We start from the raw sequence: 22500 nt of genomic DNA on the forward strand, positions 1-22500 counted from the left end.
ATCCCACGTGTACACACAGCGTATAAAGGGTTCATAGAGGGTTTAGTCCAAATCCCACGTGTACACACAGCGTATAAAGGGTTTATAGAGGGGTTTTAAAGGGTTTATAAAGGGTTTGGGGTATTTATGTTTTATTTAACTGAATGCTATCATTCAGACATTATTCAAACAAAAATCGTCATAAAAAAAAACAACCTTTCCAAGTTCAAGTGTGTTATATTGAAATCTCAGAACAGGTGAAACACCGACACAGCAGTGTGTGTGTGTGTGTGTGTGTGTGTGTGTGTGTGTGTGAGAGACTAACGTGTGACGGCAGTGTGTAAAATCCTTTTCTCCACAGAATTACAGGATGAACACGTGCAGTAGATGGAATTGGGGCTGAAATCTGCACTGTAATTCAATCAGCCCTGTGCTGCTGTTTTCGTTTCTCCTCCTGTCGTCATGGCGATGCCTTCACTTCATCTCATTCACATTCGCAGATTTCCCACAACACCCCGGTCTCGTTTCAATTCTACACTCATTACTGACAATCAGCCTTAACCATCTGAAACTCCAGCTGTGACCTGATCCGATAAACAACTCACGCCGAACTCATCACTCTCATTTACACAGTTATTATCCAAACAGCCAGGAAATCTAACACCCCAAATTTATTCTATTCTATTCTATTCTATTCTATTCTATTCTATTCTATTCTATTCTAGCTTGTCCATTGTATTTTATAATTTCAATTCAGTTCTTTCACATGCTGTTCTGTTCCATTCTACTCTATTCCATTCTATTCTGTTCCATTCTGTATTCATTTCTACTCTATTTGGTTCCATTCTGTTCTGTTCCATTCTATTTTATTATTCACCATTCTATTCTGCTCTGTTCTGTTCCACTCTATTCATTTCTATTATATTCCATTCTATTCCATTGACTACCTGTAATTACCTGTGACTACCTGTAACTACCTGTAACTACCTGTGATTACCTGTGACTACCTGTCATTACCTGTAACTACCTGTGATTACCTGTGATTAGCTGTAATTACCTGCGTTTACCTTTGTTTACCTGTTATTACCTGTGCCTACCTGTCATTACCTGTAACTACCTGTGACTACCTGTAATTTCCTGTGATTACCTGTGACTACCTGTGACTACCTGTAATTACCTGTAACTAGCTGTAATTTCCTGTAATTTCCTGTAATTACCTGTGACTACCTGTAATTACCTGTAATTACCTGTGACTACCTGTAATTTCCTGTGATTACCTGTGACTACCTGTAATTACCTGTGACTAGCTGTAATTTCCTGTAATTTCCTGTAATTACCTGTGACTACCTGTAATTTCCTGTGATTACCTGTGACTACCTGTAATTACCTGTGACTAGCTGTAATTTCCTGTAATTTCCTGTGATTACCTATGACTACCTGTAATTTCCTGTGATTACCTGTGACTACATGTAATTACCTGTGATTACTGTGACTACCTGTAATTTCCTGTGATTACCTGTGACTACATGTAATTACCTGTGATTACTGTGACTACCTGTAATTTCCTGTGATTACCTGTGACTACCTGTAATTTCCTGTGATTACCTGTAATTACCTGTGACTACCTGTAATTTCCTGTGATTACCTGTGACTACCTGTAATTACCTGTGACTAGCTGTAATTTCCTGTAATTTCCTGTGATTACCTATGACTACCTGTAATTTCCTGTGATTACCTGTGATTACCTGTGACTACCTGTAATTACCTGTGACTACCTGTGATTTCCTTTAATTTCCTGTGATTACCTGTGACTACCTGTAATTTCCTGTGATTACCTGTGACTACATGTAATTACCTGTGATTACTGTGACTACCTGTAATTTCCTGTGATTACCTGTGACTACATGTAATTACCTGTGATTACCTGTGATTACCTGTGACTACCTGTAATTACCTGTGACTACCTGTGATTTCCTTTAATTTCCTGTGATTACCTGTGACTACCTGTAATTTCCTGTGATTACCTGTGACTACATGTAATTACCTGTGATTACTGTGACTACCTGTAATTTCCTGTGATTACCTGTGACTACATGTAATTACCTGTGATTACTGTGACTACCTGTAATTTCCTGTGATTACCTGTGACTACCTGTAATTTCCTGTGATTACCTGTAATTACCTGTGATTACCTGTAATTTCCTGTAATTACCTGTGACTACCTATAATTTCCTGAGATTAACTGTGACTACCTGTAATTTCCTTTGATTTCCTGTGACTACCTGTAACTACCTGTGACTAGCTGTAATTTCCTGTGACTACCTGTAATTACCTGTGACTACCTGTGATTACCTGTGATTACTGTGACTTCCTGTAATTTCCTGTAATTACCTGTGACTACCTGTAATTTCCTGTAATTACCTGTGACTACCTGTAATTACCTGTGACTACCTGTAATTACCTGTGACTACCTGTGATTACCTGTGATTACTGTGACTTCCTGTAATTTCCTGTAATTACCTGTGACTACCTGTAATTTCCTGTGATTGCCTGTGACTACCTGTAATTACCTGTGATTACTGTGACTACCTGTAATTTCCTGTGATTACCTGTGACTTCCTGTAATTACCTGTAATCACCTGTGATTACCTGTGACTACTGTGGCCTCGTGACTGCAGCCGAATCACAGCCGGGCTGATATTCACTACAGCAGCACACATACTCGTGCGATATTTCCTGATTCTGTTCGATTGTATTCTATTCTGTTATATAATTTTTCTATTCTACACAATTTCATTCTTTTATATTCTGTTATTTTGCACTCTATTTTTGTACTCATTCCATTCCTGTAGTCAATTTTATTCTGCTTTTACATTCTTTTACATCCTGTTTCCTGTTTTTATACTCTACTTTACACTTGAACACTATAATATCTATGTACTGTTCTTATTATTGTGTGTGTGTGTGTGTGTGTGTGTGTGTGTGTGTGTGTGTGTGTGTGTGTGTGTGTGTTTTCTGTGAGCTGCTGCAGAATCAAATCCACACATGGAGACCTGCTGACATGTTAAAGGTCACTCCTGGTGAAAAGGTGAAAGATTCTTACCGATTTTAGGTGTGTGAGATCCAGTGAGGTCGACATGGCTCGTGTAGTCATGATGATGGTTCCCTATTAGCGAGAGAGAGAGAGAGAGAGAGAGAGAGAGAGAGAGAGAGAGAGAGAGAGAGAGACACAGGTGTATATGAGAATGCAGAAAAACAAACCCCCTTACGTCTCCTTATCCCGCACAGTGATGAGCTCTCAGCTTCGCTAACTCTCCCCGCTGTGTGAATATCTGATAAGCGCTCCTGATTAGCATGCTAATCAGCTCATTCTGGGCTGGTGAACGCGATGAACAAGGCAACTTGATAAACATCTCAAGTAAAATGCTTCACAGCTCTTAATTTTCGGTGACAGGCAGACTAAAAAACAAACGAAAAGCTTCCCGCTGCGTTAACGTGAAGTGTGACGTGATGTGTGACGTGATGAGAGCGCGTTCTTTTGTCTTTCAATAAGTGCTGGAGGAGAATGTTTTCAGAAATAGAGCGAGAAACAAACATACACGAATCAAGCTCCATTTGTACATCAGCCTCTATATATGTGAATGTGGGCGGGACTAGGCTTTTACCACTGATTTGGTTCAACATACTGCTTTACATAAAATACTGCTCATCATTAAATCACACACTCTTTTAGCATTTAACATTAGCATAATACAGTAATGTGGGGCTCAGTGGGTAGGACATTGCACTTCTGATTAAAATGTCATGAGTTCAAATCCCAGCACCGCCAAGCTGCCACTGCTGGGCCCTTGAGCAAGGCCCTTAACCCTCAACTACTCAGCTGTATTAAAACAAAAAGAGATAATTGTAAGTTGCTCTGGATAAGGGTGTCTGCCAAATGTAGTTAATGGAAATGGAAATAACTATCACTAGCTGGCTAATTGGTTATTTTCACGAACATTAATGTTAACACTCTATCAGTAGCTACAAGCTGCCTAGCAAACTAGCGAACATTAGCTTGTCAGTGTCAGTGAAGGCGGTGTGGCCTCTATGTGCCAGTCCCAGTAAAGGAGGCATGGCCTCTGTACCTGTCAGTACCAGTGAAGGAGGCGTGGCCTCTGTACTTGTCAGTCCCAGTGAAGTAGGTGTGGCCTCTGTACCTGTCAGTCCCAGTGAAAGAGGTGTGGCCTCTGTACCTGTCAGTACCAGTGAAGCAGGCGTGGCCTCTGTACCTGTCAGTCCCAGTGAAGGAGGCGTGGCCTCTGTACCTGTCAGTCCCAGTGATGGAGGTGTGGCCTCTGTACCTGTCAGTACCAGTGAAGGAGGCGTGGCCTCTGTACCTGTCAGTCCCAGTGAAGGAGGCATGGCCTCTATATCTGTCAGTCCCAGTGATGGAGGTGTGGCCTCTGTACCTGTCAGTACCAGTGAAGGAGGCGTGGCCTCTGTACCTGTCTGAGTGAAACTAAATCACTGATTGTACTGTACCACTGTAACATGAGAAAACAGGAAATAAACAGGAGACTGTATTACACAGTTAGGATGAACAGAATGAAGAGTTTGTAGAAGTGCTTGTTAAAGAGGAAAAATGAGAGAAAGAAACAAACAAACAAACATGGCTGATTAGTGCACAGACGGCGACTCTAGTGGCTCCATCATCTCGCCGTATATCAAGGGACCAATTATCCACTTCACACAGCACTCTGTCACCTGCAACGCTTCAGCTTTTATCCCAAACAGGCCTTATCCCTCTTAGTCTATCTCTCTCTCTCTCTCTCTCTCTCTCTCTCTCTCTCTCTCACACACACACACACACACACACACTAAAATTTCTTTCCCACTGTTCTATTCATGTAGCATATAAATTATATTATTGGATTACAATGTTCATGCATCGGGAGGAAATACTCCTTAAAAACTTTCTTTGTGCTCTTTAGCTAGCTCCTTTTAAAGGAGGGATGTGTGTGTGTGTGTGTGTGTGTGTGCGCATGTGTGTGTGTGTGTGCTATCATCATGTCAGAGGGATGTTCTGTGCTCTAAAAGTCTTCGTGACTCAGTAACATACATCAGTTCAGAATGAAAACGAGTGAAAGTGATTTTCTTGTATCTAACGTAAGCGAAGTCGTAGTTACACTCGTGGATTCTTCAAAGGGTCTTCACGGGTCTTTAACTTCCTAAAATGGGCTTTCTTTAGAACCCTCTTTGTTAGGGAAATAGTCTGTTGTAGGGTTCTACATAGAACCTTTAAGGGTTTCCCTTTAGAAGAGTGCTAGATTTCTTTCTTTTTTTTTTTTTAAAGAAAAACTGTAAAAGTGTTGGTTCCAATTTCAGATCATGAAATGTGGTCGGGTCCGAACGTTCAACCGGTTCTGTACAATTCATTTTACGAGACTCCCCTCTGCGTTCCACCATCAAGTGAAATATTTTCCAGCAATAGCACATTTTGTTCCTCTGACACCACAACACCTTTCCAATGACTACAATTTTCAATTATTAAATGTTTTAAACGTTACATGTTTATCTGTTTTTGTTAGATTTAATGTTGTGGCACCAGGATAGTTCCTGCTCTCAGGAATAAACAACAGCCTCTCTCTCTCTCTCTCTCTCTCTCTCTCTCTCTCTCTCGGTTAATGAAGCTGTAATAAAGCTGTGAGTTCTGTGGTCTTTTAAGATTATTGTCCCAATAAAATCTGGTCTATAAAAAGTCTATAACAGACTGTGTGATCGCATGTCTTCTCCATGTCGTGAAGAAGACGGTGAAGTTCCTCTAACGATAGACCTGCGATGAAAGAAAATGACTATGTTCTGCTTACGTCACCGGCGTGAGCTGGAAAACGGGCTCGGATAAACGTAAACGTTCTTCACAGTGAGCGTGACGTGTTAAGTGGTTTATCCTGTCCATTATGTCTCATTTACGTTTCTCCATCGTGAGCAAATATATATTTTACAAAGTGCATAATTCCTCTTGAGAAACAACAGAAAAAGCACTAAGGATGTACAGCTAAAAGCGCTAGCCTTGGATCGATCAATCCCAAGCCCTGCCTTACTCTTGTGTCCATTGCTACCTGTCATTACATTGATGGGCATTTTTTGTAGACTTCATAACTTTTATAAGTAGCATTAACTTGCCTTTAGATCCGTAACTTATCTACGTAACTAGCTGCTTTATAATGGGTTTTCCTCTGGAGCTCAGTTTCTACTATCTAATTTTTTATTCTCAATTCGTCCTCGAGTTCTTACACATTTTTCTCGTCTTTTCATTCTCTATCAGACACCAACGAATGTTCCGTATGGAAAGTGAGCGGGCGAGTGAGCTGTAAACGTGACGGCCCCCTGAGGAGTCTATAAATGTAAACTGTCCTACATTAACATCTCCTCAGCAGGGGAAAAAAATTAGGCTGTTGCTTGCTGCTTCATACCGTCAACACTCATCAATTATACAGAAGGATTTCTGCTTTAAGCACAGCCAGAAAATACACCACCACACTCGGGTCATTTTACAGTAACCGAGGAGCAGGAATAGCAAAACAAATCCGTACTGAAACTAATTAAATACACTATATCATCATCACCATCATCATCAGAATCACGTTTAACCTCCGGACTTCAGGCCGCTCTCCCTACCTGAGTACTGATGCTGGTGTGGAGGAACTGAAGTGGACTAATGGAGCTGTGTCTTTTTTTTCAGCTCTGTGACAGCCTTTTGTACGTGTTTGTAGAGAGCAGTGAGTCAGAAACCACATGATAAAGATTCATAGCATGGTCTCTAGTCTGTGTCGCGATGTTTCTGTACTAGGGCAGAGAGAACTGTTTTCTGTTCTTGGAATGTGTTGTTTTTAATGTGTTGGTTTCCTCCCCCAGTCCAAAGACATGCATGGCAGGCTGATTGGCATGCCCGTAGTGTATGAATGGGTGTGTGAGTGTGTATGTGATTGTCCCACCTTGTGCCCAATGCTCCCAGGCTCCAGGTTCCCCACAACCCAGGAGGATGAGCAGTATAGAAGATGGATGGATGTTAAGAGCTTGTGCAAACACGCTCTTTAGTTCTGAGTAAGGAGACGCCACTGACTGATAAACACCATGCTGAACTGCTGGCTATAAACTTCCATTACATGTCAGTAACATTAGCCTTGCAGCTCCAGGACATGACCAAAGAAGCAAACTCCACACACCCAAACACTGGGAGTAATCTGTGTGATGTAGTTTCATGTATTAGATTTCCTTTTCAGTAAAATAAAAGAAAAATATATCACTGTATTGTATTTACATTTTAAACCCATTCACGCTTAAAAATAAACATTCCAATTAGAACCAAAAAAGGTTTTTCAGCCTTATGCCATAGGAGAACCCTTTTAAGTTGCGCAAAGAAACTTTTACTCTCAAATTCTTTAGAGAACCATCTATTTACTGGTGCTTTAAAGGACCCAAAAATGGTTCTTCACAGCAGTGCCACAAAGAACCATGTTATCATAAAACCCCTTAGTTAGTGCTTCAAAAACAAAAACCCTTAGTTAGTGCTTTAAAAAAAACAACCCTTAGTTAGTGCTTTAAGGAACCACGGTAAGGTTCTTAAGAGTGATATTAGGAGAACCTTTTCCAGTCTCACTTTATAGGGTTCACATTAACCTGTTAAGGGATGATTTCTTCCTGAAGAACCAATACACTGCCCAGAAGAACCTATAATGAACCATAAAGAACTTCTTTAATCTCTATAGCTCAACTCAAGAACCCTATACAATGAAAAAAAAAAAAGGTTTTTGACAAGAAGGAGGTTCTTTGCAGACCCTACAGGGCTGTAAAGAACCAATGAAGAACCTTTAGTTTTAAGAGTGTTGGAGGAAATATGGGTCTTTAATTAATCTGCTGCTAATGATTCACATTTACAGGGGATCTGAAAGAAAAATATCATTCATTTAAATGAATAAAGGCAACACCTAAAGTTATTATTACATTAATAACACATTATTAATTAATACACACATTAATAAACACATTATTAACAATGTTATTACAGAAGAACAGCATTAGCAAATTACACTGCTTAACACACAAATAAATAACAAAATAACATTAGATTTCTCAGCATTCACTGCATAATAATAATAATAATAATAATAATAATAATAATAATAATAATAATAATAATAATAATAATAATAATAACAATGCATCAGGCTGTAAATAATGGCAATGGCAAATATTACCCATAATCCTCCTGTGAAGTGAAGTGAGCAGTCAGTGCTAACAGAGATAACCACAGATTTAACTGATGTCTCCTTTAATATGAAAGAAGTAACATCACTCAAAACTGCCGTCATCTGTGTGCAGCATGTTCACATTCTCGTCTCTCCACCGGGAACGACGCTCCGGAATGAAAAATGCTCGGAACAGGAAACAGGGCAGGACGCAACGAAAACTTTAGGGAAAGAAATGACGGTGTTCCAAGTCTGTTCAGGTAAATAAAGGCACAAACCGATGCTAGAAGTTGCCAGAATGTCACTGACTAATCTGCATATTCACTGAATTGTCATGTTCATTTGCATATCATAATGTCTGACATGAAGAAGGAAGATTTAAGAAGGAAATATTTTTATCAAAGTTTATCAGAATGCAAAATAACAGATTATAACTTATTACTTATAGAAGTCGTCTTTGGTCATGACACCACAAACAAACTATGTACATACTTACATTCTATAACTTCTATCAAGAACACAGATCAAATGAAACTGCAGTAATGAAAGTCAAAGTGATTGATTGTTAGGAGCAATGGTGATCAATGATTGGTTGTTAGGAGCAATGGTGATCAGTGATTGGTTGTTAGGAGCAATGGTGATCAATGATTGGTTGTTAGGAGCAATGGTGATCAGTGATTGGTTGTTAAGAAGACTGGTGATCAGTGATTGGTTGTTAGGAGCAATGGTGATCAGTGATTGGTTGTTAAGAAGACTGGTGATCAGTGATTGGTTGTTAGGAGCAATGGTGATCAGTGATTGGTTGTTAGGAGCAATGCTGATCAGTGATTGGTTGTTAAGAAGACTGGTGATCAGTGATTGGTTGTGAAGAAGACTGGTGATCAGTGATTGGTTGTTAAGAAGACTGGTGATCAGTGATTGGTTGTTAAGAAGACTGGTGATCAGTGATTGTTGGTTTTACATGCAGGTGGTGAGTGGAGTGAACCTGCTCTCTCAGCCTGTAGAACAGCAGCTGTGATGTGAGCTGGGGAGCCGTATCGAAGGCAGTCATTAGATTTGTCACTGAGCTCTTTTTTGAAATAAAGACACTGAAATGGTCTAAAAAAAGTCTCTAAAACTAAACACAAAGTTTATAAGTTGGCAACATCATTTACAATGCACTTGCAAAATGTTGAACAAAACAGAGCGTGTCTAACAAAAGACAGGAGGTTTGAAGCTGATTTTGTATTTCATTACTAACAGACAACAACAAAAATAAAGTTTAAACCCAGATAAATAACTTGAAGTAAACACAGATGCAGTCAGTCATGGTGTGTTCTACAGCCCTATTCACACTGCATTAGTAGCACATGGGAACCTGCAGTGATTTCATCGCTTATACGTGCTGATTTTATTTTGGTCCAAATTAGCATCGTTGGAGTTATTTCTCTCAGCACAAATGACTATTCTTAGACTCTTTTTACTCTCGTATGGATAGACAACTCTGATTTTGCAGGAAGATACTGCATTTTGAGCTTCCTGTAAAATGCCGCTAATAAAATGATGAAACCATCTTTGAGTTTTAGAAACAATTGTAAGGAACCTGTACAGTGGGCGCTCCGCATAAACAAAATAAATAAAGTCGTTGATATGATGAGGTTTTCTGTAAGGAGATGTTTATGCAGCATTTACGGAAGGAGTCTCCAGTGTCAGCGCTTTGTAACAGTCAGAGCAGGGTTTGTACAGATTCTCAATAATGAAATTCCAGGACTTTCAAGCACCATTTTTTTTTTTGTTTTCAAGGACTATAGAAGAGATGTCCAGCCGTCCATTTTCTATAGCACTTTTCCTACACATGATCGCGGGGAGCCTGCAGTCTATCGAAGGGGACTCAGGGCAGGAGGCTGGGGACACCCTGGATGGAGCGCCAACCCATCGCACACCCATTCATACACTACAGACACGTTAGAGACGCCAAACCACTAAGTCACCCTGATGCCCAAAAGAGATGTCATTCAAACATGTTCGTCATTTTTTCTTTTTAAATGCCAATAATAATAATAATAATAATAATAATAATAATAATAATAATAATAATATTCCTCTCCCAGTCCAAAGACATGCATGGTAGGCTGATCGGCGTGTCTAAAGTGTCCGTAGTGTATGAATGGATGTGTGAGTGTGTATGTGATTGTGCCCTGTGATGGACTGGCACCCTGTCCAGGGTGTACCCCGCCTTGTCCCCAATGCTCCCTGGGATAGGCTCCAGGTTCCCCCGTGACCCTGAAAAGGAGTAAGTGGTAGAAGATGGATGGATGGATAATAATAATAATAATAATAATAATAATAATTCTGCCTAGTGTTAGCCACCCTTTTAATGTTTCCTACTCTCTGTGCTCACATACTGTATTTTAATTCCCAATAAAGCTGCTCACATTAACGCATTTTTTTCTGCTTCTGTTGTCAGATAAGGGAACGAGTATGAAATAGTGACTGAACGCGGTGCATTAAGAGACCACATGTTCTCCAGCAGTCACTTCCCAGCCATTTCCAAGCTGCTGCTCTGCACTGATTAAACCCTGATTTTATAACCACGATGTCCTCTAACAAAATCATCGTACACACACGTTATCGACAGCGGCTGTGCTGTGATTTCGGCCATATTTACGTGTAAAATGATCCCTCAGAGACAAAAATTAGAAACTAATGAATGTGCTGCTCCTTTCTGCTGCAGAGAGAGAGAGAGAGATTACCTGTAGGGGGAAATCAAGACCTCGCACTCGTGTGGAAAGTTGGCAAGGTTTGCCCAAAAAAGTCACTAGATTTTGTCAATAGGTGCTTTTTTGCAAGAAAAAAGGTAACTAAAGGGGTCTGAGAAGTGGACGGAGCTGTCCCTGTCACAGTGAGTGAGTGAATAGCAGGAGGAGGAGGAGGGGCAGGAAGAGGGGGAGAAGGAGGAGGGGGAGGTGGAGGGGAGAGAGGAGGAAGGGGAGGAGGAGAAGGAGGGAGGGGAGGAGGTGGTGGAGGAGGAGGAGGTGGAGGAGTGGGAGGAGGAGGGGTAGGTGGAGGAGGAGGAGGAGCAGGAGGATGGGAAGAAGGAGGTGGAGGAGGAGGGGTTGAGGAGGAGCTGGAGGAGTGGGAGGAGAAGGAGGGGGAGGAGGAGGAGGGGGAGGAGGTGGATGAAGGGGAGGAGGGGGAGGAAGGGGAGGAGTTAAATGTAACTATAAACGGATAAAACACATGATTCTTTAATAAATCAACGTAGGTGTGGTGTAAGAGGAATAAAACACTTCAGGACGTGCTGTTAGAGGAAAATAATCACTTCAGGGCAGTAACAGTAACTTAGTATTTTACACAGCTCCATCATGTTCTTCCTCAGCACAGGATGTCGTAATGCGCATGCATACATGTCAACTGGAGTACACTTTGAAAGGCAATGCGTACGAAAGCTATGCGTATGAAGCCTATGCGTACGAAGCCTATGTGTACGAAGGCAATGCGTACGAAAGCTATGCGTACGAAGCCTATGCGTACGAAGGCAATGCGTATTTAGCCTGTGCGTACAAAGGCAATGCGTACTAAGCATATGCGTACGAAGGCAACGCGTACGAAGGCAATGCGCACTTAGCCTATGCGTACGAAGGCAATGCGTACGAAGGCAATGCATACGAAGGCAATGCGTACTAAGCCTATGCGTACGAAGGCAATGCGTACGAGGCAATGCGTACTTAGCCTGTGCGTACGAAGCCCACGCGTACGAGGCAATGAGTATGAAGCCAATGCGTACGAAGGCAATGCGTACTAAACCAATGCGTATGAAGCCCATGCGTACGAAGGCAATGCGCACGAAGCCAATGCGTACGAAGGCAATGTGCACGAAGCCAATGCGAACGAAGGCAATGCACACGAAGGCAATGCGTATACGCTAGCATGCGTATGAAAAAAACGTGTACACAATTTTCACAAACCCTGAGACAAACGCAGAACTGGAGAAAAGCTGCAAACCTAATCTCTTTCACTGAAAGAATCAAATAAATGAATAATAAATGAAGTTTGATTACACCAAATGTGTCAAACCTCACATGTTTTAATTAAAGTTTTTAAAAATGGCATAATTAAACCTGATTACACGAAGACACAAGCTGAATGAAATCAGACATTTTCCTCTTTTCTCTGCTGGATTAATCGCTCGGCGTGTTTTTCCCCTAATTAAAGCAGAACAGAGGAATAAAGCGGAAGCTTTAAACGCAGCAACACGCGACAAAACGCTTTAACCCAGAGGAAACGTCTGGCTTTGTGTCGACGCTGTAAACTGGGAAATTACGCCACAGATCTGGAAACGAGCCGGTAATTAACGTTGGCGTTTACGTGTGCGGTGACATTTCGGTCTTCAGCGAATAAATCACCACAATATTTATACTCGTCACGACAGATTTCATTAAATACACCCTTTTCAGTAAGAGGAAACATCTCCGAGAGGAAAGGGGAATGCAGATGATGGTTATGTGTATAGCTGTGTGTGTGTGTGTGTGTGTGTGTGTGTGTGTGTGAGGCAGGGTTCTAGTTTTTCCACACAGCACTAGTATAAGAGCGTTTGGGACAACACAGAGCGCTCTATTTCATTTGAACATTCACATGAACACAATCACAAAATGGCGAGGTGTTTGTTTGAATTGTGTACTTCTTATAAATAGAGCGTTTTAATACATGATCGTTTCTATGGTAACAGCTCATTCACAGGGACAGAAAAAAAAGAATGTTTGTAATGGTTGGTATGGTGATGTTTTTTTGGGTTTTTTGTCCTAAGGAGACGTTTATTTAACAGAGGAGCTGGTGAGAGAGCGACTGATCCCTCTTGATGAAGCGACAGATGAGCTGCTGACTCAGGAACTAGCATCAGATGAGCTGCTGACTCAGGAACTAGCATCAGATGAGCTGCTGCCTCAGGAACTAGCATCAGATGAGCTGCTGACTCAGGAACTAGCATCAGATGAGCTGCTGTCTCAGGAACTAGCATCAGATGAGCTGCTGATTCAGGAACTAGCATCAGATGAGCTGCTGTCTCAGGAACTAGCATCAGATGAGCTGCTGTCTCAGGAACTAGCATCAGATGAGCTGCTGATTCAGGAACTAGCATCAGATGAGCTGCTGTCTCAGGAACTAGCATCAGATGAGCTGCTGACTCAGGAACTAGCATCAGATGAGCTGCTGACTCAGGAACTAGCATCAGATGAGCTGCTGTCTCAGGAACTAGCATCAGATGAGCTGCTGACTCAGGAACTAGCATCAGATGAGCTGCTGTCTCAGGAACTAGCATCAGATGAGCTGCTGACTCAGGAACTAGCATCAGATGAGCTGCTGACTCAGGAACTAGCATCAGATGAGCTGCTGACTCAGGAACTAGCATCAGATGAGCTGCTGACTCAGGAACTAGCATCAGATGAGCTGCTGACTCAGGAACTAGCATCATTAGTTCCCATTTACTCTTTAACGCAGAAAATGGAAGAAAATCGAACAACCACGGTTTCATTTTACGCCATCGTATATGGTCGCTCGTTAAACGTGTAGAGACATTTGGCAGAGACGCCCTTATCCAGAGCGACTTACAATTATCTCATTTATACACCTGAACAACTGAGGGTTAAGGGCCTTGCTCAAGGGCCCAACATTGGTAGCTTAGCAGTGCTGGGGCTTGAACTCCTGACCTTCTGATCAGTAACACAGCCTTTAACCAATGACACACACTGATTCATGCATTTAAACGTTTAATCGTGTTTACGCTAGCTTCAGGAGATATGTTTAACTACTACTATTTATCACTGAAACTAAAGAAAAGTGACACAAAGAGCTCGGGACTAGCGTGACTGATGTTTTGATGGTATTTAGCAGACACCTTTATCTCATTAGACAACTAAGCAGTCGAGAGTTAAGGACGTTGCTCGAGGGCCCAGCAGTGGAAGCGCTGGGATTTGAACTCACGAGCGACTGCTCAGTAATCCAACGTCTTAACCGCTGCGTTACAACCCGTCACCGTGCCTGCAATCTCAAAACCCATGATGGAAGTTTGAGGTGGAAACTTTTCGTTCCTGTCCTCATGTCTCAGCAACAAAGTTTCTTCCTGTTTTTTTTTTTTTTTTTGAAAACTCCTCATGCGTGCTGGTTCTTCTCGCCTCGCTGGCGCACTGCTGCAGATCCCCAAACTGGAGCCGGGTGTTCTCGCTGATTGATTCGGCGGAACCTAATCAAGAGCCCTCACCGTCCCCGCCGGGACGAGAAGAAATCGAGCCAATTAACTCCGGCTTGTGAACACGGCGCGTCGGCGTGCGTGACTGACACTGCCGTCTGACAGCCGTCTCCCGCCGTTTATTCGAGGCGCCGCTGATTTATGCCGCGCCGTCTCTCTGCTCTGACCGTGATGGAGTGGCTGGCTCAGGGAAAGAGCCGTGAGCGCTGTTGATTAGCCGACCCGGGTTAGCGCCTGTGCACATACATATGAGCCTCGTTCAGAGCGTCTGGAATAAACGCAGGCGCTCACGCCGACGGAATGAGCTGCTCTAATTACTCCCCGGCGTCCGTGCTGAGGATCGTGGGGGTTCTTCTGTCCCGAGAGAAGGATGGGACCGAAGAGGAGGTGGCCCAGAGCCTCGTTCAGAAAAATGAGCCTTTTTGTGAACGTCTTGAATAAATAAACATGGCTAGTGCTGGGCAAATAATTAGCCGGGTTAATCAGGAGGGTGTTTGTGCGTGAAAGAGGAGAAACAGTGGAGGACGAGCTGCTTGCTCGTGTAATGACCCGTGTTAATCAGCTGGGGAAAAGAAGGCTGCGGGGATTTTTCATCTCCATGAGCTGTAACGCTGCGTTGTTTGACTGAAGCATAATAAAATACCGCTTTTGGCTTTTGCATTGGAAGTAATTCCTCTGTTTTGATTTGACATATTTGTATTTTTAAATTATTTTCATTCAAAAATATTCTATAATTCTACATTTGTGTACAATTTATATCCTGGCACTTATTTATCTTCTGATGCGTTCCCTTGTGCATTCTATTACATATTTTTTTCATTTATCTCTAACTACATTCAGCTACCATGTGTACAAGTGTATAAATAATGCATGAATATATTATTATTATTATTATTATTATCATCGCCGCATGGCACGGTGTATCACATGGTGCTAGAAGCAGCATAGCGCTACCACTGGGCATAAATCAGGGTGCTAAGTACATCCTAATTACTCCAGCAACAACAAACGGCAGCGATTTTCTAAAGCGTGAGAGTTTCTCAGATTGTTCCTGGTCCTCTGATGCTGCTATCAGCTCTGAGCTAATTACAGACCACCAACAGAGCTGAGATAAAACACACACACACACACACACACACACACACACACACACACACACACACACACACACACACACACACATACACACACACACACACACACACTTAAACAGCTATCTTTAGTACACTTGCATCTTCTGTGGGAATTTCCTTTTTAAACACTGGCTGTGTTTTTTTTTTTTAACTCCTATTTGAAGTGTCTACATGTGTCTTTCACTATCCCATAATCCTTTGCAACGCCTCGGGTGTAGAGAGAGTTTGTTGGAATATACTCTGTTGTTGTTAGTCGTAATTGTTTATAAGAAACAGCTGATTTCTGCCGAATTCCATGACATTTAGTTTACACTGAAGCGCATCTGAATCCTGCATTCTGATTGGCTAGAACGTGTTGCGTCCTTTTCTATTCCAGCAGCTCTGAGAGGAGCATAAACACGCCATGTGAACAGATTGTGTGTGTGTTTTTAATTTTATTTTTTTTAAAGTCTCCAGTGTCAGCACTCTGTACCAGTTAGAGGTCAAACTTTAATTTCCTTTTGATCTGTTTTTACTTCAATTAAATATTGTCCATAAAACTGTTCTCACTTACACTATAGCAGCTATAAACACTCGTTCCCTCTGCATCCTCTTTTTATTCTCTCTCTTTATTCTCTCTCTCTATTCCCTCTCTTTATTCTCTCTCTCTATTCTCTCTCTTTATTCTCTCTCTCTATTCTCTCTCTTTATTCCCTCTCTATTCTCTCTCTCTATTCTCTCTCTCTATTCTCTCTCTATTCTCTCTCTCTATTCTCTCTCTTTATTCCCTCTCTATTCTCTCTCTTTATTCTCTCTCTCTATTCTCTCTCTTTATTCCCTCTCTATTCTCTCTCTTTATTCCCTCTCTATTCTCTCACTCTATTCTCTCTCTATTCTCTCTCTCTATTCTCTCTCTTTATTCCCTCTCTATTCTCTCTCTTTATTCCCTCTCTTTATTCTCTCTCTATTCTCTCTCTCTATCCCCTCTCTATTCTCTCTATTTATTCTCTCTCTCTATTCCCTCTCTCTCTATTCCCTCTCTTTATTCTCTCTATTCTCTCTTTATTCTCTCTCTCTATTCTCTCTCTCTATTCTCTCTTTATTCTCTCTCTTTATTCTCTCTCTCTATTCTCTCTCTTTATTCTCTCTCTATTCTCTCTCTCTATTCTCTCTCTTTATTCTCTCTCTCTATTCTCTCTCTTTATTCTCTCTCTTTATTCTCTCTCTATTCTCTCTCTCTATTCTCTCTCTTTATTCTCTCTCTATTCTCTAATTTATTCTCTCTCTTTATTCTCTCTCTCTATTCTCTCTCTTTATTCTCTCTCTATTCTCTCTCTCTATTCTCTCTCTTTATTCTCTCTCTCTATTCTCTCTCTTTATTCTCTCTCTATTCTCTCTCTCTATTCTCTCTCTTTATTCTCTCTCTCTATTCTCTCTCTTTATTCTCTCTCTTTATTCTCTCTCTATTCTCTCTCTCTATTCTCTCTCTTTATTCTCTCTCTCTATTCTCTAATTTATTCTCTCTTTATTCTCTTTCTCTATTCTCACTCTCTCTATTCCCTCTCTTTATTCCCTCTCTTTCTCTCTCTGTCTATTCTCTCTGTCTATTCTCTCTCTCTATTCCCTCTCTTTATTCCCTCTCTTTATTCTCTCTATATATTCTCTCTCTCTATTCTCTCTCTTTATTCTCTCTATTCTCTGTCTCTATTCTCTATCTTTATTCTCTCTCTCTATTCTCTCTATTTTTTCTCTCTCTCTATTCTCTCTCTTTATTCTCTCTCTCTATTCTCTCTCTCTCTATTCCCTCTCTCTATTCTCTCTCTCTATTCTCTCTCTCTATTCAATAGCTTGACATGTTACTGAGAAACTCCTCTGTCCTGAAGATTGGCTGTTACACAGAGTTGACACTGGAGACTCCCTCCACAAAGGTTACATAAACACACTTCTCCTTTACAGAAAACGTTATGATTTAAAAATAAAATGCGTATATGCAAATAAAATGCGTACGAGTCCCTCTGAGCTGTTACTATAGAAACAATACGCTACCAGAACGAGCGCATTAATACAGTATAAACCCGCACTACTGTCAGAGCTGCTGTTCTAAAAAATTAATCAACACCTTCTGACCAATCACAATTCAGAACTTGTGGAACAGTGGAACAGAGCCCAAACCACACACACACACACACACACACACACACACACACTATACATTATACACGATCTTCTAATGGTGCAGTGCATTATGGGTAATTCAGTAATAGTGCTACCAGTGAGATTTCAATAAAGTTTTGTAGTTTAGTAACAACACCTTCAGCTACCACCCACAGAACCCTCCTGATCCACTACACTTTATTACAACTTAATTAATTACGTCACACTTCTCTCACGCTGGTTCTCTGAGCGTCAGGGGGGTTTTCAGAGCTCTGTAACCCACGCTGCTAGAGTAACAGCTGATTTCTTCACCCATGCGTGAGATCTGTGAATGAAATCGAGTCACGCTGCACACTGGAAGGAGAGATCGAGATCCACGTCAGGCGCTGAGGCGTCCTCAGGGGAGGTGTGTTCACCCGCAGCAAGCTCTGATCCGCTCCACTCGAACAATACGGACAGGGAGCAGGGGAATGGGCGAGTGTTGAGGGGCATGAACGCTATAAAAATACAGTAACAGCTCCCTCCTGCAGCATGCAGTACTGAGTCCTCTCTCACTGTAGGACTGAAAGCACACCGCGTTCACTACGTAGAGCATGACTCTGGACCACTTCGCAGTCGTGTGTAAAAACACACTGGAGTATCAGAGCTGCACGTTCACTCCATCTACAAACCTGAGAGTTCACTAGCTCACTGCTAAGATAGTCATGTACAGCTTCTAGCTAATTTTTATATTTTCATATATTATTTCATCGTCCTATTAGTGAACCCTAATCTCGTCACACGGAATATCTTTTTAGCCAGTCTCAGCCGATATTCAGCGCACACTGATTTAATTTTCTTTTAAAAACAGCTTAAATATTTAGAAATATTTAAATAAACACTGACAAACATACAAGGCAGGATACATTTTTATAGGTGTCCAAATACTAAACAGCTCACAGGCCTCATTTATCATCTTTTGCTGAAGCTGGGCGTGAATGTTTTCGCAGCTCATACGGAGATTTTCTGATACGCAGTGACACTGATAAACGTTGGGGAAACTCCTCTAACTAGCGAGCCGACTACACTACAAGCTTGTTCTATTCGTGATCCGTGTTCGCGATCAACCTGCCGAGCTGTTTAACAGATCACAGCTCGAGAAGCGTTGTGTTTAGCTGTGGGAAACATCCGAGAGATGGACAATCTCAGCTACAAAACTTACTAGAGTAATATTCAATATTAGATATTAAGACAATGAAAGCAGGGTCAGTGATGATGACCCACATTATACATTATAAACAATGTTTGTCTTACTGTTCTTCTGTCTGTTTCTCTTTATTTTACAAACGGATTATTTCTGTATTGTTATATTCTTATACTAGCAAGTGGTGTTAAAAATTAATCTGCACACCAGTGGGCGTTGTTGTGATGTGCCGTGTGGTGGGCTGCTGTGGGCCAGAACGTCCAGCGCCACATTTTTCGTCCCAGTCCACCTCTGTCAACAGGTAATAATAAGTTTAGACTGTAATGCTCCAGAAATAACTTTTCTGCAATCATTAAAAAACAAACAAACATCCGCTTTAATGAGGCTTTATGATTATTATTATTATGATTTTCCATCACTATATATGTATAGTTATTAAACACATGTAAAGTACTATACTATATAGTTATTACTGCTTGTATTACTGTTGGATCAATGGTTATAAATGCGCTATAAAAACATTCTCGGAAAACTTGCACCAAAGGTTCCTAGAACTGTAATGTTCTGCTAGAATTGTTATCTCGGGCATAAACGCTAACAACGTCCTCTCACAGTGCAGAGACACGTGTGAAATAACATCACACTGCATTAGTGTATTATTATCAGCCTATATGAGATGCTGTCCATCCACCTGTCCGTCTGAACGTAATGGGCATCGGATAAACGAGATGAGATTTACACGTGTGGAGTAAATCTGAGCTTCAAAGCAGGACTGTGATGTGAAACGTGGTTAAATTAGAGACTCAGAGAGCTGCAGGAAACATCTTCAGGCCTGGAAGCAGACCAGATCTGAGCTAAAGTGCACTTAACAGTGGGAGAGAACGCAAATGGACGTAAAAGACCTGTGTTTAATGGGGCTTTATGATTCAGCTGACGTAGATATGCTACAGGAAACAAAAAAAATCACATTTTCCCAGCATCAATGTTTTTTTTTGGTTTCATGTGTTAGAATTATAAGAATTACTCATGAGCAGCAGCACTTTCATCACTAATATAAGTCTAAAATGTTAGATGTGTTGTGATTGGCTGAGAGCAGTAGGGAGAATGACATATAGAACATAGAGGAAAGTGATGCAACTGAGTTAATATCAGGTGTGTCTGTCCAAAATATTTACATGGGAAAGTTCCTCATATTCAGAGTCGGGTTACGCACCGGCTCAAGTTCATTATCTGCACCACATTTAGATGATTAAAATCTCCTCCAAGGTTGTCAGTTTGTGCTTAAGTAGAAGTGTCTCGGATGATTTTGGGTTTATTTTTAACAGCATCTAAAGCACTGCCTTTAAACACAAACACTCACCTGTAAAAAAATAATAAATAAATAAAAAAAAAATCAGGGCTAGAAAATGTGGACTGAAAAAGTAAATTGTGCTTTTTTCTTTCCTGTCAAATGTAACACCATGTAATGTAAAACCAAGAGATGGGTTAGGGTTAGGGTTATGGTAATCCTAACCCTAACCCTAGGTAACCCTACCCTAGGTAATCCTAACCCTAGGTAACCATAACCCTAGGTAACCCTAACCCTAACACTATTGCTTCACAAATCACATGAATCACTGCAAATTTGCTTTAATTGAACAAAATGGCATCCACACTCATTGTTCAGCAGCACATAAAATAGCACTTGATCCAGCGCACCTGTTATTTTACATTTTATCTGTTTTATATCAACCTCGGACAGTTATTTGCATGCTTAACAAAGCGAACGAGACATTAATCAAGGTCATGAAATCATAATGTGTGTAGGGCAGTGGTGGGTCAGTGGGGCAGTGGTAGGGCAGTGGTGACTCAGTGGGGCAGTGGTGGCTCAGTGGGGCAGTGGTGGGGCAGTGGTGGCTCAGTGGGGCAGTGGTGGGGCAGTGGTGGCTCAGTGGGGCAGTGGTGGGGCAGTGGTGGGGCAGTGGGGCAGTGGTGGGGCAGTGGTGACTCAGTGGGGCAGTGGTGGGGCAGTGGGGCAGTGGTGGGGCAGTGGTGACTCAGTGGGGCAGTGGTGGCTCAGTGGGGCAGTGGTGGGGCATTGGTCAGGCAGTGGTGGCTCAGTGGGGCAGTGGTGGGGCAGTGGTGGCTCAGTGGGGCAGTGGTGGGGCAGTGGTGGGGCAGTGGGGCAGTGGTGGGGCAGTGGTCGGGCAGTGGTCAGGCAGTGGTGGCTCAATGGGGCAGTGGTGGATTAGTGGGGCTGTGGTGGTTCAGTGGGGCAGTGGTGGGTCAGTGGTCAGGCATTGGTGGCTCAATGGGGCAGTGGTGGCTCAGTGGGGCAGTGGTGGGGCAGTTGTGGGTCAGTGGTCAGGCAGTGGTGGCTCAATGGGGCAGTGGTGGGTCAGTGGTTGGGCAGTGGTGATTAAGTGGGGCAGTGGTGGGGCAGTGCGGCAGTGGTGTGGCAGTGGTGGGGAATTGGTTAAATGCTTTGGGTTACTGAACAGAAGGTCAGGAGTTCAAACCCCAGCACTGCCAAGCTACCACTGTTGGGCCCTTGATCAAGGCCTTTAACCCTCAATTACTCAGCTATATAAATAAAATAAATGTAAGTCACTCTGGATAAGGGCGTCTGCCAAATGCCGTAAATGGGATGCTTTTTATACACATGCCAATGGTTTTATTAATTCGATGTGCTCTCCTGTAAAGAAACCATGGCCATGGTTTGAAGGATAATCAGACAGAGTGCTCATCTGCTACACTTTCAGCTCATTTTAAGTTCAGGCATTTAAAAAATAATAATAAATTAGTTATCGAGGCGCGTGACATCTCTGATTAAGATGAGTCTCCTCAGACGTCCTCCATGCAAGAAAAAAAAGGTGAAGATTAACCAATGAATGTTTTATATTTATGTGTTTAATATTGTCATCGAATGACTTTCCATAGCGTGCTTGAGTGCATTTACAGCCAAAACATCCATTTTAGGGTGAGGTATTATGGTTAGATCAAACTGTCAGACAGTGGCGCTGGACTTAACACTGCTTAATCACGTAATGCTCCTCACTCAAGCCCATATCACACAAGAAACCTGAGCATGAGTTCAAATATCAGAATGATATATAAAGGAGACAAGTCATACATAAAGGAGACACAGGAGATAAACTCCGCCCCTATGTGTAACTCTCACATGCATGCTGAAAGTTCTCGGGTCTGGAGCTACACCTGAGGTCCGAATGCTGACGAGTGTGATTCCAGGATTAACTCAACTCTGAATAAGGACGTAAGAGATGACGATCTTGATCGTCAGAATATCAAAATGAAATCGATGTGTTTGTTAATTGGATAATTTTTATTATAAACATTACAGTTATAGTGATTTAGAGTGTGAATAGATGTCCTGGGTTTAGAGGCCACAGCGACAGAATTCACTTCAGTCCATCAGGGAAAGTCTTAAAATACACCGTTAAACTGGGACGGTCGAGAGCACGGGTTAGATAGCAACCGCTTCTATACTGAGGTTTGACGTAAGAGTGTGCACACACATAAGAGAGAGAGAGAGAGAGAGAGATAGAGAGAGTGCGAAAGAGAGAGAGAGAGAGAGAGAGAGAGAGAGAATCACTGCACAAGGTCAATCGCAGCAAATAG

General features: G+C 41.9%; 1 protein-coding gene across 2 annotated transcripts in view; it reads right to left on the reverse strand.

Moving 5' to 3' along the window:
• Positions 1–22500, reverse strand: part of LOC108272988 (protein shisa-6) — a 93540-nt gene that overhangs the window by 18115 nt on the left and 52925 nt on the right. For both annotated transcript variants that reach the window (XM_017481904.3, XM_017481903.3), the window contains exon 5: positions 3083–3145. In XM_017481904.3, coding sequence (XP_017337393.1) covers positions 3083–3145 — 63 coding nt within the window. The remainder of the gene's footprint in view (positions 1–3082; positions 3146–22500) is intronic.

Source organism: Ictalurus punctatus, chromosome 12, assembly GCF_001660625.3.
Source record: "Ictalurus punctatus breed USDA103 chromosome 12, Coco_2.0, whole genome shotgun sequence".
Taxonomy (NCBI): domain Eukaryota; kingdom Metazoa; phylum Chordata; class Actinopteri; order Siluriformes; family Ictaluridae; genus Ictalurus; species Ictalurus punctatus.